General features: G+C 45.0%; 1 protein-coding gene across 3 annotated transcripts in view; it reads right to left on the bottom strand.

Annotated features, from left to right (window-relative positions):
• The window catches only part of TBC1D8 (TBC1 domain family member 8), a 51455-nt gene extending 37633 nt beyond the window's left edge, over positions 1–13822 (bottom strand). For all 3 annotated transcript variants that reach the window (XM_051616276.1, XM_051616295.1, XM_051616286.1), the window contains exon 1: positions 13662–13822. In XM_051616276.1, coding sequence (XP_051472236.1) covers positions 13662–13788 — 127 coding nt within the window. In that variant the 5' untranslated portion in view covers positions 13789–13822. The remainder of the gene's footprint in view (positions 1–13661) is intronic.
• Positions 13823–16758: the final 2936 nt, after the last annotated feature.

Genomic DNA, 16758 nt, shown 5'->3' with positions numbered 1-16758 from the left:
CATCTAAAGCTGTAAAATTAAAGCACAGAACGTAACAACAATGTTCTTCCACTGTTTTATGCTGCAATGTACAGACGCTTGAAACGCGAACTGCAGATCAGGTTAGAAGATGAAAAGCACATGGAGTTCTTTGAGTTTCCGGTTTTGCCTCATATATGTGTATATAATCACAGAATAGAAAGACCTGAGGGCACCTTGGGAAGTCACTGTTCACCCCGCTCTGAAGCTGGATAAGTACACCTGTGCCGTAAGTGGTGTTTGTCTAACCTGTTTTTCAAAACCTCCCACAACCAAGATGCAACAACTTCCCCAGCTAGCCTCTTCCACTCTTTTCATTAAGTATTCTTACAGAAAAAAACAACAAACAGACAAGCTAACCGCTACAATCTTAAACTTTCTTGCTGGAAATTAATCCTGTTCACCAGAACACAGAGAGTAACTGGCCACAAGCATTTTTATGTTAATGCTTGACATACTGAAAAATTATCATAATAGTTGCCTACCTTTTAATAATTTCTCTTTTTCTAACAAAACAAAACAAAGAAACAACCCAGTCACCTTATCGGTCATATTTTTCAAACAGCTCATTGTTCTTCAGCTTTAGCTGGAATACCCCCAGCTGTGTTTTGTGTCACACTCCAAACTGGATATGATGCTCACTACCAGTAAGGTCTCAGCTGTAAGAGGAGAAGAAAATAATCTCCTGTATCTTCTGTACATACTAAAGTATCTGAGAAAGCTCACAGCAGTATCCCACTGTAAATCAGCACTTGACATAAATTCAGGAAAATTTATCTTGGACAGCCGGAGCAACTGCTGTCCCCAGAAACTCTTTCCAGTCTGGAGGCCAGCTGGAGATGCTGGCCTTTCCCATTACCTCCCCACAGCAGGCAGTCCCAAGTTAAGCATGAAAACGTTATCCAAGTGCCTATGGAGAGGGATGGCAGACAGCGAGGAATGGTTTTACAGTGCTTGCTTAAGCCACTGGAACATCTAAGAGGAAGTTTTCTGCAATACTACATTTCCCTTTGCACATTTAATTTTTCCAACCTGTTGTATTTTTGTTCCTTCATCATTAAGCCAACATAAAAGGAACCACTCAGCCTCTAAAAGTTTTGCCGGTCCTCGGCACCACATGTAGTTTTTACAACTGCATCACCTAAGTCATTAATGGAAACAATATGGGACCTACAAAGTCCTCATTTGAAATGCTTTCTCACTTGGACAACAAACCACAGGTAATTAATCTGAGCACAGCACAACAAATCAGCAGCATAACCACTTTCTGGTCTGGGAGGTGTAAGATCACATGGAACAGCCACAAAAACCTTCCAAGAAAGAAGAAGATCACATCAAGTACTTCCTCCTTGCATTCGCGCACACCATTGATGATGCTTGCAAAGCCAAACAGAAGTTGGACACAATATGTTTTAAAACTGTACAGCCAGGTATTATTCAGCACCAGTTTGCTTCTCAGCTAAATACATGTCCAGATATTACACCCATCTATTTAAAATGGATAGACCCAAATTTGGAGACCAATAATATGTATAATGTCGCAAAATGCTAACTGCTCTCCTGTTACTGAAAAAAAAAAAAAAAAAAGACACAAAAATTAATTCAAGTATAAAGAGCAGCAACTTATCTGCACTCACAGAAAACACCAGCATGCAATCTTCAAAACAGCCGAGTTAAAGCCTGGAAGACAGCATCAAATGATGCAGACAACACAAGTAGGGTTTAACTTTCAAATTTCAAAAGACTTGAGACATTACAAGAAAGAGAAGAAGAAACTTAGGAAGTGCTGTCTATGTTGTCCCCTGATGATAGAGCTAGGGGAAAGATTTCTTTTTCATTTCACTTAAGTTAAGGAAAAAAAGTCAACTTAAAAGGAAGCGCTACCAAAATCCCAAGACAACTTTATGAACATCTGATTTCTGAATTTATTTTTCTTTCAGACATTGGAGAGGTGGGGAAGAAAAAAAAAAAACCACAAACAAATTTGGTTTTACTTCTTAGCCTGTGCAAAATTGATTCCTTTTTCTGTTCCTTAATAACTGACCAGAAAATGAAATTCCTCTTCTCACTGTTTACTTCTGCTTACAATTTCCATTTTGCTTACCAACTATTAAAAAGTTTCCTCCTTCAACTGTGCAAAGAAAAAAAATCACCTCCTTGTTTTTTTTCTCAAATTCCCTTGTAATTTTCTGGTTTGTGATGGCTTTTATTTACTTTATTTGGGACAACATTTTTGAGAGTACCTTAAAATCCAGAGTACCTCTTTCCCTTTAACAAGCAACTCTAACAACTTCTCATTTGCTTTTTGACTTCCCAAGAGGCAGAAGCATTTCAAGAAAACAGTTAACTGTACAGTAACTGCACTAAGGAAGGTTGCAGATGTAGGTTTGCAAAGCCTTCTGCCAAAGACCACTGATTCCTCAAAGGGCACAACTTCTTCATGCAGAAAGAATACTTCCAGGCTAAAATTCATACCCAAGTTTCAGGTGTAATGCCCACTTCTGACAAATATGGAGGAGAGGACAGAAGAAGTGGAAAAGGAGACACTTCTACTGAAATTATATGCTTCTGCTAAATAAATCTGATTACTTTAGCTTAAGGTGGATTTCAGGTAGAGGGAACATCTAACTATATTTTTTTTCAGAATGAAGTCTATAAAACAAATCTGGAAAACTCTACAAATCCCACACCTTACTTGGTAGTTTTAATTTCTGTGCGACATCTACTTTTGTCCATATTTTATTGCTTCAATACTGGAAATTGGAATAGCTCAAAGCAAAACAAAGAGTGTTGTACTGCTAATTGCAAGTTGAATTTTATAAAATGTACATGTATACGATGGATACAATACCACAAATAAACCTCAAAATTAAATCAATTAAATAATTAAATAATTATTAAATAAAAATTAGCAAAGAGCAATTTTGAATTCTGCAACAGGTAGACAGTGTCTCCCTTTTACAGAGGTCAATCTGTAAGCTAATGGGATACAAATTGGACATCATACACAATGAACCTGTTGAGCATTTCTTCACAAAAAAAAACCAAACCACAACAACACAAATCAAGGATATTTGATATTGATCAGATTCTCAAATGAACTATCATATGTGCATCACTCCATCTTCGAATAAGCAGTTCCTTATACACTCCCAGAAAGATAAAGTATCCCATTACAAGTTACCCTGTGGCATGCTCGTAACTAATCTAGAAAAAGGAACATGTTTACAGTAAGTTAATCTAACACAAATTTCTACTAAACACATCCTATCTTCCAAACTAAAGAATGCAGGCTTCTTTTCCAGAATGGTGTTAATTATCCATGTGGTATTTTAAAAATTCTTTTAAACTTCTGAAACAATGGACAGTGGATGATTAAAGCTGAACTCAAACTAAAATCTGGAACTGAAAAAAACTATTATTTCCGTCTTCTAGGACAATACTCAAGAGACAGTCAAAGGCACTAACCATTATGTCTAGCTCACCAGCAAATGAATGAAGGCACCCTCTGCATAGGGCAAGATTATTTCTGCTTACCTCCATCATATTTTAAAGGCCTTAAAGGGATATTTTTCTGTACTGCTCAAATGCCTTCACATAGATGGGGTGGTCACTTCAGCAGCTAAGGCATGTTGCAAGGCAGAGGGACTTGGAATGATAACTTAAGAGGCTGGGATCAATAAATTAATAAAATTCTAAAAAAAAAAAAGATAAAAAGCAAACGGCCAGAGCTACTATGGCTTTTTTTTTTTTAAATAAAATAAAAAATAAAAAAGGCAGACTTAAATATAAAGTTAAGGCCATGAAGCCTGCAGTACTACAATACTGAGCAAAGTTAACCTTACAGTTTTACTTTGTTTTCAAATAAGACATCTGATCCTCACAGTGAGAATACTTTGCTTAACACAAACTCACAAATTCATTACAAAGCTGGAAGTGAAGGTCAATGTAGTTCAAAGAAGAAATAACAAGGTATCTGCAATTAGCGGGTAAGAAATCTGACAGCACTTTTAAAAGCCGGGGTGCAGCAGGCTGGATGGGAGGCACAAGAAAGCACCTCTTCCCATCCATATGCCACAGCCCCAAAACTCCCAAAGCAAGTGCTTACACCCACTCTCCCAATACCAAAAGGATCACACAGGAGACAGAGTCCAGCCTGCATGCCCAGTATCCTGGGGAGCAGCTTTAGCCACTGTTCAAGCAGAATGACTTCTGCAGAAATTGGAAGCAGAGAGAAAACTGCCTTTCCACTTCTCCTTGGTCTACTCATAAAAAAGACTTGAGGTGTCCATCACACCCAAGACCAGCACAGCTGGACAACAAGGTGTGCTTTAAAAGACACTTTGCTGGGTAAAAAACTAGCTGGATGGCCAGGTCCAAGGAGTTGTGTTCAATGGAGCTAAATCCAGATGGTGGCCAGTTATGAGTGGTGTTCCCCAGGGCTCAGTGCTGGGTCCACTCCTGTTTAACATCTTTATTGATGATACGGATGAGGGGATCAAGTGCACCCTCAGTGAGTTGGTAGACGACACTAAGTTGGGTGGGAGTGTCGATCTGCTTGAGGGTAGGGAGGCTCTGCAGAGGGATCTGGACAGGCTTGATCGATGGGCTGAGGTCAATTTCATTAGGTTCAGTAAGGCCAAATGTGGGGTCCTGCACTTCAGCCACAAGGACCCCCAGCAGCACTACAGGCTTGGGGAGGAGTGGCTGGAGCAGAGAGGGACCTGGGAGTGTTAACTGACAGCCAGCTGAACATGAGCCAGCAGTGTGCCCAGGTGGCCAAGAAGTCCAACACCATCCTGGCCTCCATCAGGAATAGTGTGACCAGGAGGACCAGGGAGGTGATCCTGCCCTCTACTCAGCCTTGGTGAGGCTGCACCTTGAGTGCGGCACCACAGTATAGGAAGGACATCGAGGTGCTGGAGAGGGTGCAGAGAAGGGCAACTAGGTTGATTAGGGGTCTGGAGAACAGGTCTTCTGAGGAGAGGCTGAGGAAGCTGGGGCTGTTCAGCCTGGAGGAGGCTGAGGGAAGACCTCATTGCTTTCTACAACTACCTGAAAGGAGGTTGCAGTGAGGTGGGTGTTGGCTTCTTCTCCCAAGTGACTAGCGATAGGCCATGAGAATATGAAGTCAAGTTGCGCCACAAGAGGTTCGGATTAGATATCAGGAAAAACTTCACAGAAAGACTGGTGAGGCATTGGAACAGGCTGCCCAGGGAGGTGGTGGGTGGAGGCACTGTCCCTGGAGGTGTTCAAAAAAATGAGTAGACGTGGCACTTTGGGAGATAGTTCAGCAGTCACGGGGGTGTAGGGCTGACAGCTGGACTTGATGATCTTCAAGGTATTTTTCAACCTTAATGATTCTATGATTCTAAATTAAACACTTCTGAGAAAACAGGCAGAGGACCACTTCAGAAGCTGGACCCAAACCAATATGACCAGATGCTCAGCTCCTCAAAAAGCTGAGCTTGCTCCCAGCCACAGACACCTGGCACTTTTGAAGGTCAGGAAAGTGGTGGCACCTCACAGTCCCTGGGGACTGCAGTGACTACTTAACGGCTTCTCTCCAGGGCCAGTGAGAAGAACACTTGGTGGCTACTCTTACCTGAATCATGCCAAAGCCCCATTTTAAATACTCACACCTTTTTTTTTTTCTTTTTTTTTTCTTTTTTTTTTCTTTTTTTTTAATTTGGATAGGTTATTTTTATAAGACAAAGCCACCTAATTGAGAGATTAACGATGAGAGCCACAGCCCAGCATCCTGCCAGGTTCCCACTCCTGTACAAAGCCACAAAGCCTACAGCATGCCTCTGAATTCATCCTCAGGAGCTCACTGCTGCTTTTCACAGCTGCTCACTGCTTCTGGTCCTCTACCAGAAAGCTGGGGGCTGAAAGAAAACCAAGCCAAGGCAGCAAAAGCACCAGTCTCACAAAAACAACAACAACAACAAAAAAAACTTCACCCTAAAGGAAAAAGCTCTTCCTGAGAAGTGGAAGGAGCTCACAGTTGCTTCCCAGAGGATGCAGCTTCATAAGGAGAGCAAACAGCTGCAAGAGGTACTCTAAGCTGTTCAGGCGTGCGAATCGGAAAAAAGAGCAAATAATAAAAAATTACCATAAAAACAGAGTTGGGGGGGTTTTAGGACAGTGAAATTGAACCAACAGTTTCAATAAAGCAGAATTAATCTCCGATCTTTGAGGCAGAGAAGCATTCCATTCCCTGAATCCTAATTACGCTTCTTCACATAGTTTCCTCCATCTTGCAATTATTTGCAAACAACTGGTCTCACAATAGCCACAGCAGGCAACAATTAGCCGCGCTAGAGGTGACCATACTGGCTGAATGAGCAACCCACCAGCAGGCAGCAGAAGCAGGAGGAACACATGGATGTCCCCATTCCCTGGCTCCCCACTGCCCCATGCTTCAGCTGCAGCAGAAAACTGGTTTTCACACCAACCAGGATAACCTCAGCCTGACAAAAGGGCACTTCCAGGCAGTACCCAGGTGCAGGGATTTCTTGCATGGCTCTGCCAGGCATCTCAGACATTCTCCATAGGAGCAATGTCCTTGCTAAGAGAGAGATGGGGGAGTTAAGAAGCTGGCTCCCACCTGGCCTCAACCACCCCACCACGCAGGAGCCCTAACTGCTGACAACAACCCTGGTGCTGGTCCGAGGAGAGATCCAGAGCTGAGATGCACTGAGGACCACCATTGTCTTCATCCTCACTTCTTACAGCCCCGCCAGAGTGCCACTCATCCCACAGGCACCAGGCATCACAGGTTAAGGTGAAGGCTTTCAAGATGCGCCAAGGTAGGTTACAACCCAGACAGTGAGCATGAAGCTACTGCTGGCCAGTGGTGTGCCCCAGCATAAATGTTTGGGGACATCTACAGGTCTTTCATACCATCCCGCTTTGTTTTCTCTAAAATTTCAAAAATCAGATGTTTGATATGCTGCTACTTTCAGTCAGGCCTCCCTAAAATCCACTTTTTTGCTGGATAAGAGCAGCTACTAATGACATCAGCCACTGCCCTTTACTGAATTCTGCAAAACTGAATAAGCAGGTTTTGTCACAATACAGCACCCACGAGAAAGAACTTCTTATAGGCCAGAAAAAAAGAAAAAAAGAAGTTGCAGTACTTATTTGTGCAAGCATGTAAGAAAAAGGACAAAGGACAACTCCTCCAACGGCTGTAGGAAAGCCAGGTTTCCTTTGTAACGATAAGGGCTCACCACACTTGAAGATAAGTACAACAACATTAGATTTCAGCAAAAAGACCTAATGCTCCAAGCATTCATTCACCCAGGGAAGTATCAACACTCAAACCCTCACATTACTTCAAACATTGCCTTTTCCAGATCAAACACTGCCACTAGGTATATTGGGGGGGAGGGAGGAAAAAAGAGGGAAAAATCAAATAAATTGTTTAATCATTATTCCTCAGTTTCAGCACTCCAAGGAGACTGAACATGAAAAATGAGGAGAATTGGGGCATTTCAGTGCAGAGGTTGGTATCCTGTGGTCCCCATGACTTCCATATCCCTGGGTGTGGTGCTGAGATCCTGCTCTGGGATCCCACTGCACGGGGAAGGTGAGACCACACCAGGGAAAGAGCAGCGAGCTGAGCCGTGCACCCGCTCTCCCGGGATGGCAGAAACAGCCCCAGAGCCCTGGGGCACTGGTCATTTCTCCTCACCCCTGCTTCCCCTTTCCCCAGGCAGGCACACTGCCATGGCAGGGCCTTCACAGCTGCTTATCTCAGTCCTCTGCCACCGGTCTGGGGCAGGCCCAGCCTATTTTTATAGACCCGAAGGCCACAAAGTCAAATGCTTCCATTCTCATGGTACAAGTGAAAATACCTGAAAGTGTTTTCCACCTGAAAAGGGACGACAGGGGGGACACATGAGCTGCTGCTGCAGACCCGTAAATTACCTGGTCATTGGACAATACTTGAGACAATATTTAAGTCTCATTTTTTGGGGGTGCTGTAAACATTGCTGAAGAGACCTATCTAGCATTACTTCAATTCTGCCACCACAGACATCCTCAATTATTTTATAAGGAAGACATTTATTATTGATGAGGGTAGTGAGACACTGGCATAGGTTACCCAGGCTCCATCCCTGGAAGTCTTCAAGGCCACATTGGATTGGGCTTTGTGCAACGTGGTCTAGTGAAATACATCCCTGCCTGTGGCAGAGTGGCTGGACTAAATAATCCTTGAAGGTCCCTTCCAACCTACAACCTCACCTTTTAGTATTTAACACAATGCTTGCATTTCAACACAAGCATCTTTATTTTGCCTTACCCATCTCCGCTGTGCCTCGGGTGCAGGAAACCCACCTCAGGAAGGCAAGCAGAGGAAGCCAGCGCAGCAGGCACAGCTCAGGAGACTGGAGGGGTCAGGAATTGGGGATCAGGAATTGGGTGCTCAGCTTTGCAGGCTGGAGCCTGGCCCTCCTGCTCCTATCCTTCCTTGCAGCTGATGCTTCCCCACCAAAAGCCACCCTCATGAAAAAGAGCTTAGATGAATGCATTCTCCTTAAAAAATGTTACACTAAAATAAGGAGAGAAAAAAAATAAAGGGGAAGCAAACCTGCCGATCTGAATTCCAGCTGTGGGCAAGGCTAGATAACATTTTGACGAGAGTCCAAGCTTTCAGTAAAGTATTTGGATTCCCCCTCCCCTCTGCAAGTTTTCAGAGAGAGCTCTTCCTTAAGAAAACAAACCCATAAATACAGACAGTGAGCACTATCAATATCCTTTATTAACATAATTATTGTGATGCCTTCCTCTCATCTATCTGCTGCATTAAAAGCTTTTTTTTTTTAAATTAGAGCTCAGATTGAGGTGTTATTTATCAGTAACTTGTTTACTTACTTTACTATTTTAGACACATTTTAAGATGAAAACGCAAACTGTTTTGAAGACTGTATTGGGACAGGTCTTTTAATATGCTACACATTTTGCTTTTCACCCTTCCAAAAGGTAAAGAATTTTAGGAGATACCCATTTGCACTCTCAACTAAAAATCCAAGTCTTGACCCTATTTCTGATCCTCTTCTGCTACAGTGTAATGAACAGGGAGGGCAATCTAGATGGATTCTCCATCTCAACTTCTTGTCTCCTCACTGCCTTTCTCTGAAATAGACACTATTATGAAATTATTTACCCAGACCTTGGGAGATGCTCAGGGCTACTAAAAGGGGATGTATTTACAGTTATTACAGTACTGTTTGGATTGGAAAGAATGAAAGAACAGCAAAATATATTTTATTTTTTAATATCCAGAAATGAGACAGACTTCATCAAAAGCCATTTTGCTCTATGCATTAAAAATTAAAATCCAGGCAAAGGGAAAAGTGCTCTTATCATGTAATTAGTAGAATCTCCTTTCGCAACCAAGAGATGCTCTAGTAGATCAGTTCAAAGGGTATCACCTTGCACAAATTTTAATTAAAAGAAAACATAAAACCTCATGACAGGAGTTTACTTCAATTGCTGGCATATAGCTCAAGGAAGCGTATTTATCATGCCTGCCACATTTATTTTTATTAAAGTAATAATAAGGTTCAGATTCATATGCAGACCATGCTGCTTTTTGCCAGTGTATCATCTTATATTTAAAACTGTGAACTGTAAAGGTTTATATAAGATGAAGGAGAAATTAATTTCTTTTTCAAATGTACATCCTCTGAGAGCTGCAAATGATGTAAGACCACATGCAGCTTGGAAAGTGTCCTGAGCTGAAAATGGAGGCTGGAAGAATAATAGGGGGAAGTTTAACTAAATTAAAAACATGGGTAAAACAGAACAAAATACTGTATTTTATTGATCTACTTCAAGCAAGAAGTAAAGCAGCACCGTATCTCAAAAAGTAAAGACAAAAAGCTGCTTGAAACAAGAGCTCATTTTAAAGTTTTACTGAGTGCTGTTTACAAAAGGGAAAAGTCAAGTATTTAGAAGAATCCTAAGTGGGTTTTTTATACACTAAGAGTGTACAATGTGAAGTACTGTGTAAACAGCAACCGCAAAGCTAGCTGCTTCGGAAGAATGAACACCTACTCTCAGTCCAACACTCGTGATGAAATAATTCCCAGGACTTCCCAGAACAAGCAGTTTTGCTGTCAAAATGTACAAAACTAATCTAATCAAACAGAAAGGTGAATGAAGCTTTCAACATCTCCTAATAAAAATTAAAGTAGTGATTCACTTACAGGCTAAACTATCTTGCACTATTCTACCATCAGGGATTTGACAGTGTTTTTGACCACTGATGGCATCTCAACCTTATTATTAATATGTAAGCACAGAATCAAAGATTCTGTGTACCAAAGTGTCTGTGCAAGTACCAAATCCAGCCAACTTTGACCTGTTAATCATGGATATATGGCAAGCCTTTCCTTAGGGATAGCTAAAGAGGCCTCCAATTAGGCAAAAAACCTGGTTGGTTCTGGTTTGGAGAAACTGCTGAGGTAAGTAATTTTTTAAAAAATGCTAGTAACTTAAAATTAGTTTTAAAAACACTAGCTAAAAATTATCATTCCATTTCTGTAAATTATTTCTAAAACAATACTAATTTCCTTCTTGTCTCTGATTCAACATAGTTTTCAAGAAGAGATCCAGGCAAAGCAGCAAGTTAAACATCTATCTGAAAAGCATATCCAAAGGAAAAGAGAGAAACTGGAATAACACTGGGCAGGGAACAAAGGGTTAATCACAGCCTCCATCGTTTTTTGCACCCGCTGCTTGCAAGCCCAGTGTGCATTCTCAGTAACTGCCCTGGGATGCAAATTAAATAACAGTAGTAAATATAGCCTCTCTCTCACAAACATCTGCTCGGAGTCTGAAACACAGTACTCAAAGAAAAAAAAATGTAGATACACAAGAAAAGCGCTTTTGTGAGAGAAGTCTTCCCCAATTCAACCTTCGGGAATCAAATCCACATAAAACATACCCTCCAGCTGCAATAACTTGCTCTTCTGTAACGGATAAAATGCCTTGGTAAGAAGAGAGAAGTATCCTCGAAGAAAAAAAAAAACTACACAAATATGAGAACAGGGCCATAAAACAGATGTCCTACCATTGGTTTAGTGCAAACACTCTAGTGTAGCAACCAGCACAAGGGCAGCTCAGTCATTGCACCCTTCCACCTTGTTGAAAGTAAATGATGTTACAGGTGGCCTACTGCTCCATCTGCATCCGTTCCTCATGAAATCTAGCCTCCTGGAGGTTTTGTTCTACTGATCCCCCATGGTTCCTAGACAGCTTGAGGATCCACAGCCTTATCAGAGAAGCTACGAGATTCCCTTTTACCATGGCACCTGCTTTCACGTACAGGATTTTCCCATCTTTGAAACGTCTACCTTTCCACCAAACTTAACTACAACTGGCCAGGGCTCAAGTTACTAAAGGGAAAAAAAAACAGATACAAATATTGTTCTCACTTAAGCTTTGCTTCCCCCAGTAAAACAAACAAAATCTTCTAACTTAAGAGCTCTATAGGTTCGTAGACAACACTTTGAAATATGGCAGTGTTTAACTGCCCTTTGTATCTGTCAGTTTGGAAAAGGCAGGTACTAATAAAGTGTCATTATAGTCACATAAAGTAAGAATTGGTAGGTAAGCTTTGCACAGAAAGCAGGTATCAGCAAAGCCCAACTGTTTCTCAGCACAGGTCTCCTCTTATTCCAAGCAAAAACAGTGAAAAAAAAATTAAGCTATCCATCTAACTCCAGCTACGCTTACTGCTCTACCACACTGGCTTTTTGGTTATAGGACTCTAATTTCTAAGCCCATTGAAATATAAACATTTCCAAACAGTTTAAGAGACAGTCAGAATTTACAGTTCCCTTGGAAAAGGTCTGAGAGAGGAGCGGCTTTCCATTGCCAGCCAAGAGAGATTTGTGCAAGCCCGTGCACTGTAGATTCAGCAAAATGATTCACCTGAAACTTAACCAGAGAGAAAAAGCAGTTTGTTTGGTTTAAGCCTGCAAATTTCTGCCGCAGAAAGTTCAGGCACGAGGAGTTAACATTTGTGGATCTGAACCTCATGATTGTCCTGGACCTAAATCAAGCAGCTGTAAACAGCTATTTTTAACTCTGAAAAGTAATCCACCTCGTCCTCACAATCACAAAAGACTGGACTGTGACTGCCACACAGGGAGCAGGGGAAAATGCTAAGGTAAAGGTTTGTTTAACTCACTGGTAAAACTTGCATTAACTTTACCAGAGCTAGCATTTCGTTAACAATACATGGGTAACACGGGATCTACCAAGCCACAATTAAGTTCTGTGTTCTTTGTAACTGCATAGCTAGGACAAGTTCAGATTTAAAAATAACAGTAATAATGCAGAAAAGCGGTGTTATCAAATGACAAGGGTCAATGGTTCAGAAGCAAAGGGTTTTAATAAAACAAATATCAAGCATGGTAATGTAGCCTCTTAAACTACCCAGAAAATATTGACTTTGAAAACAGATTGCCAACCCTGCAAATACAAAAGCCACCCTTAAAAACGCAGTGGGCCTAAGACAGCCTTATCTGCTTTTACTCAAGAACGACACAGTTGAACTGTATTATTTCTCCGAAGTATCGTTTGTTTGAATTCAGTCGTCGACTCCCTCGAAGCAGGAGCGTGGCCCAAACCCTCCCGCGGTGTCTCCCCCGCCAAACCCGGCGCAGCAGCGTTAAAGGCAGCGTCCCCGCTGGAGCAGCTCCGGCCCGCGCTGCTGCCAGGGCGGCCACGGGCCCTTCCTCCAGCCAGAAAACCCTTCGCTACACACACACCCCCCCCCCCCGAGTGCCACATGGAGATCGCGTGGCTTGCCCACAGCCACGCAAGCCGCAGCATCATCAATGCGAAAAAGTAACTCAGAATCCACTCTTCCACAACACTTAGCTTAACAAACCCCTGCCCGCAGCAGATGTACCGGCCACAAGTCTTCAGTCCTGTATGCATTTATAGCACTCCTACTCAAGACGGGGCGGGGGGGGGGGTCAGTCTCCGCGCAGGTCGCGCCGAGGCTGGGGTGGGCACAGAGGGCACAGCCCCGCCGGGCAGTGACCAGCAGCCCCCCGGCATCTCGCCACCTCCCCCCGCCCAGCCCAGCCCAGGGACCGGGGGCTGCAGCCAGCCCTGCAAGCCGCGGGGCCGCCCCCGACAGCTCCCCCCGACCCCCCGACAGCTCCCCCCGGCCAACTCTTCCAGCCCCGGGCAGCGGGGCGGCTCCTCCGCACGGCGGTTTGCGGGGGCCGAGCTCGCCTTTAGTCACGTTTAAGCAAACCACCGGGACGGGAGAGAGGGAATATAAAAACAAGAGTGGCTTTCGCACGCTCAAGGCTACAGAAGCACGAAGCTGTCCCCGAAGCAAGCCGGGTGGGGGGGGGGGGGGTGTGGGAATCGGGGCTGCCCCCGTGGTCCGGCGGGCCGGGGGACCCGCGATGTCCCGGGCTGGGCGCCCCCCGCCCGCCCAGCGCTATTCCCCGAGCAGCTCTGCGGCGGGGCCGAACAAAGAGGCCGCTCCCGCCCGGCCGGCGGGTCCCCCCGACACGTCCAAGTTCCCGCGGGGCAGAGCGAAAGGAGGGGGGACCCACCCCCCGGCCCGGCGCTCCGCCGAGCCCCCCGGCGCCACCCGGTACCCGTGAAGCGGCCGCCGCCGTCGCCGTGTCCCCGACGCCGCTGCAGAATGAAGTAGCCGCTGCTCTTTTGCGTGACCCACAGCCTGAGGGCGTTTTTCAGCAGCACCTCCTCGGGCTTCAGCCACATCTTTCCCCGGCTCAGAGTCTCCCTCTTCCTCTCTCTTCCCTCTCCCGCCCCCCAAGCCTGCCCCGCACCGCCCCGCACCCCAGCTTCCCGGGTCACATCGCCCCCCGCGGGCTGCGCGGCGCCGGCTCCGGCTCCGGCTCCCTCCGCGCGGGCCCGGCCGCCGGGGAGGGGCGGGAGGCGGAGCCCGGGTGCGGGCCGCCCTGCCCGCGGAGCCGGGGGCTTTGTGCGGGCCTGGCGGTGCGGGCCCCTCCGTGCGGCCGAGCAGGTGGGGCGGAGGGAGCCGGGGGTGGCTCGATTCTCCCTCTCGCGGGGGCCACGGCGCTCTGAGCCCCTCACCGAGCGCTCCGGGGCTTCCCCGGGGTCCTGGCGGATCCCCTGCATTGCAGCCCGGTGCCGGGCGGCAGCCGCTGGGCACGGTAGCCCCTTCACAGGGCAGCGCCTGCTCCCGGACCCCCGGCTTCCACAGCCTGCTGAGGCACCGCCGGCCTGTGCCCCAGAGGTGCCCACCCCCATCCCAGGGTCTGCGTCCCGACCCCCGCCACGGGGCCCTCCGGGATGGCGGGGAGGGAAGGGTGAGGAAAGGGTGCCTGGGCTTCGGCGCGGGGGGGGATTCGACTCTCCCGCTTCCTTCGAGGAGGCAGCTGAGAGCGTGAGCCCGCAGCTCGCTTCGATGTGGGGATGCCAGCGCCTCGTGTCTCCAGGGAAAAGTCTGCATCTGAATCTTGCATGGCGGTTTCGTTACTTTCTTTTACGAAATAATCAGGCACTTCTTGTGGTTGAGCTGTCAGTAGGTCGTTCAGGGAGCTGCACCAATGGTTACTGGTGCAGCACCTTCAGTTGGTAATCCTCTGACACTGTATTTGACATTTTCATCAGACCGGATTGCCATTAGAACATGACCAGTGTACTTTCAGTCACATTCTGCTTCCGATGAACAGCAAATATTAAATCATTCTTTAGAACCACTATGGTAGCAGGCTGCTAAACCTCACACTCTCTTCACTGGGATTAAAGACCCCAGTCACTGGTGGCTCAATCACGTTTGGGCGAAAGATCCCTCTTAGTAGAGAATGTTGCTTATGGAAAAAGACCTGAGCTTCATTTTACCAAGCTACTGTTAGTGAGTTGTCAACTTCCCAGCTCTTTGAAAGGAAAGGGACTGATGCTGCTGTGAGCTGCTTGGCCCAGCCAGCAGTAATTATTAACTGGGATTTGGAAGGTGACCATGTGGACTGGTTTCCAGCTGCCAGTGGGAACATTTAGCAGGCAAAATTCTGTACTCAGCTGCAATCTAGTCAACATTGTGTGAGCTCTGTTCTATACAATTGCAGTGTAAAGCAATGATTTCATTTCCATACATAGAATGGAAGTATACTACTTGTCTGATATAAATATAAAAGCTATTAAAAGGAGGAGATGATGGACAACCACATAACAATGATTTTAAAAATTAATGAGAGTATAAGAAGGAGTTACTTTAAATGCTCTTTCAGGATAAGAATAGCTCAGAGGCTTCCCCTCCCCCCAAAACAATCCCAAAGACATATAAGTCTTAACATTTGAAATGCTCAGTGAAGTAAGATGGTGAATATTTCTTCCCTTTTCAAACATTTGAATACTCATTTCACTTGCTGTTTTTGGAGCATTTTTTACATTCAACCTTGGCTTTTGGGCAGGCTTATTTGAGACATAATATAGAAGAGGACCAAGCAGATTGCTGGCCCTCGAGGTGCTTTTGAGATTGAGCAGTAAAGCAGGATTTGGTGTCACGCACACTTGCTTCTGTTAATTGCACCTTGAGACATGCTTCTGGTGGACCCCCAGCCACAGTACTTTGTCAGTCATGGGCTTCAGGTCATGCATCACCACATCAGGGCTGCCCTGACGGTCATTCAGTCAAAATGGTAGTATTCATGTTCTTTAGATAAGCAGTTTTTCCAGTACATGGAATTAGTGGAAGAAAATCAACAAAGAGCCTCTGAGAAAATACTTCAGATGGGAAAAAGAGGGTTAGATAAGAAGAGGGATCCAGGACGACAGAGTAAGACAATGCACTTTGTAACATCTACTGCAATGAGCACTTCAAATCTACTGAAAGTAGGAATGCACTTCGTTGCACATGGCATTCCCTGACATCCTGAGCTGCCAAAACAGCCATGAATTTTAGGATACCACCGTTTTCACTGCCCTGGCAACTCCTTTCCTACAGAAGTCAGTAGGACACACAAAGCCACCAGAGTCACTTTGCCCGTTTGGCATGCATCTCATCTCTCACCCCATGAGGCCAGGTATTTCAAATGGTCCCTGGCCTCTTCTGCACCACTCCTAACCTCAGACAGGCGGGCAGCCGCCGGCATGAGGAAGCAATAACACCACCGCTTCAGCACTGATAATCTCAAGGTCAGAAAGGCTTGCAGAAGGAAGTTGAACTTGCTTATTATATTATTTAACCAAAAAACCAGCAAGGGTAAAATACCCCACACGTGTATGTCTCATGACCAAAAGGCGCAGCCTCTGCTAGCTAACTGGAGAGCTTTTGCCAACAGCTAACAAAAAGGTTTGCATGAAAGGAGAAAGTCCTGCAGCACTGTGCTATTTCCACAGCCAGTATGTGAACAGGATTTGGATGATCTGAGGATTTTCTGGCATCTTCTGTGGGGCAATAGTTTTATAATGCTGGTGTGTAAAGAGCTAAATAAAATCAGGGAGAACAGGAATCTCATAGATGATTATTTTTTAAAAAGGATGCTGTGAGAGGTTACACACATTTTTACGTGGTCTCTGATATAGTCTAGGAAAGATAGCACTATCCTACTCAATTGCCTGAAGGTACTTAAGATTAATAGGCAGGAGGAAAAAAGCTTTAGAAAAAAATGAAGATGTATTTGAAAGGAAAGAACTGAAAGGGTTCTGGCCTTACGCCACCCTTAACATGCCCTCTGAAATGACTGCGTTTGGGTTATTTCTGAT

This window comes from Apus apus, chromosome 1 (genome assembly GCF_020740795.1).
Source record: "Apus apus isolate bApuApu2 chromosome 1, bApuApu2.pri.cur, whole genome shotgun sequence".
In the NCBI taxonomy this organism is placed as follows: Eukaryota; Metazoa; Chordata; class Aves; order Apodiformes; family Apodidae; genus Apus; species Apus apus.
This window is presented reverse-complemented; position numbering and strand designations above follow the sequence as displayed.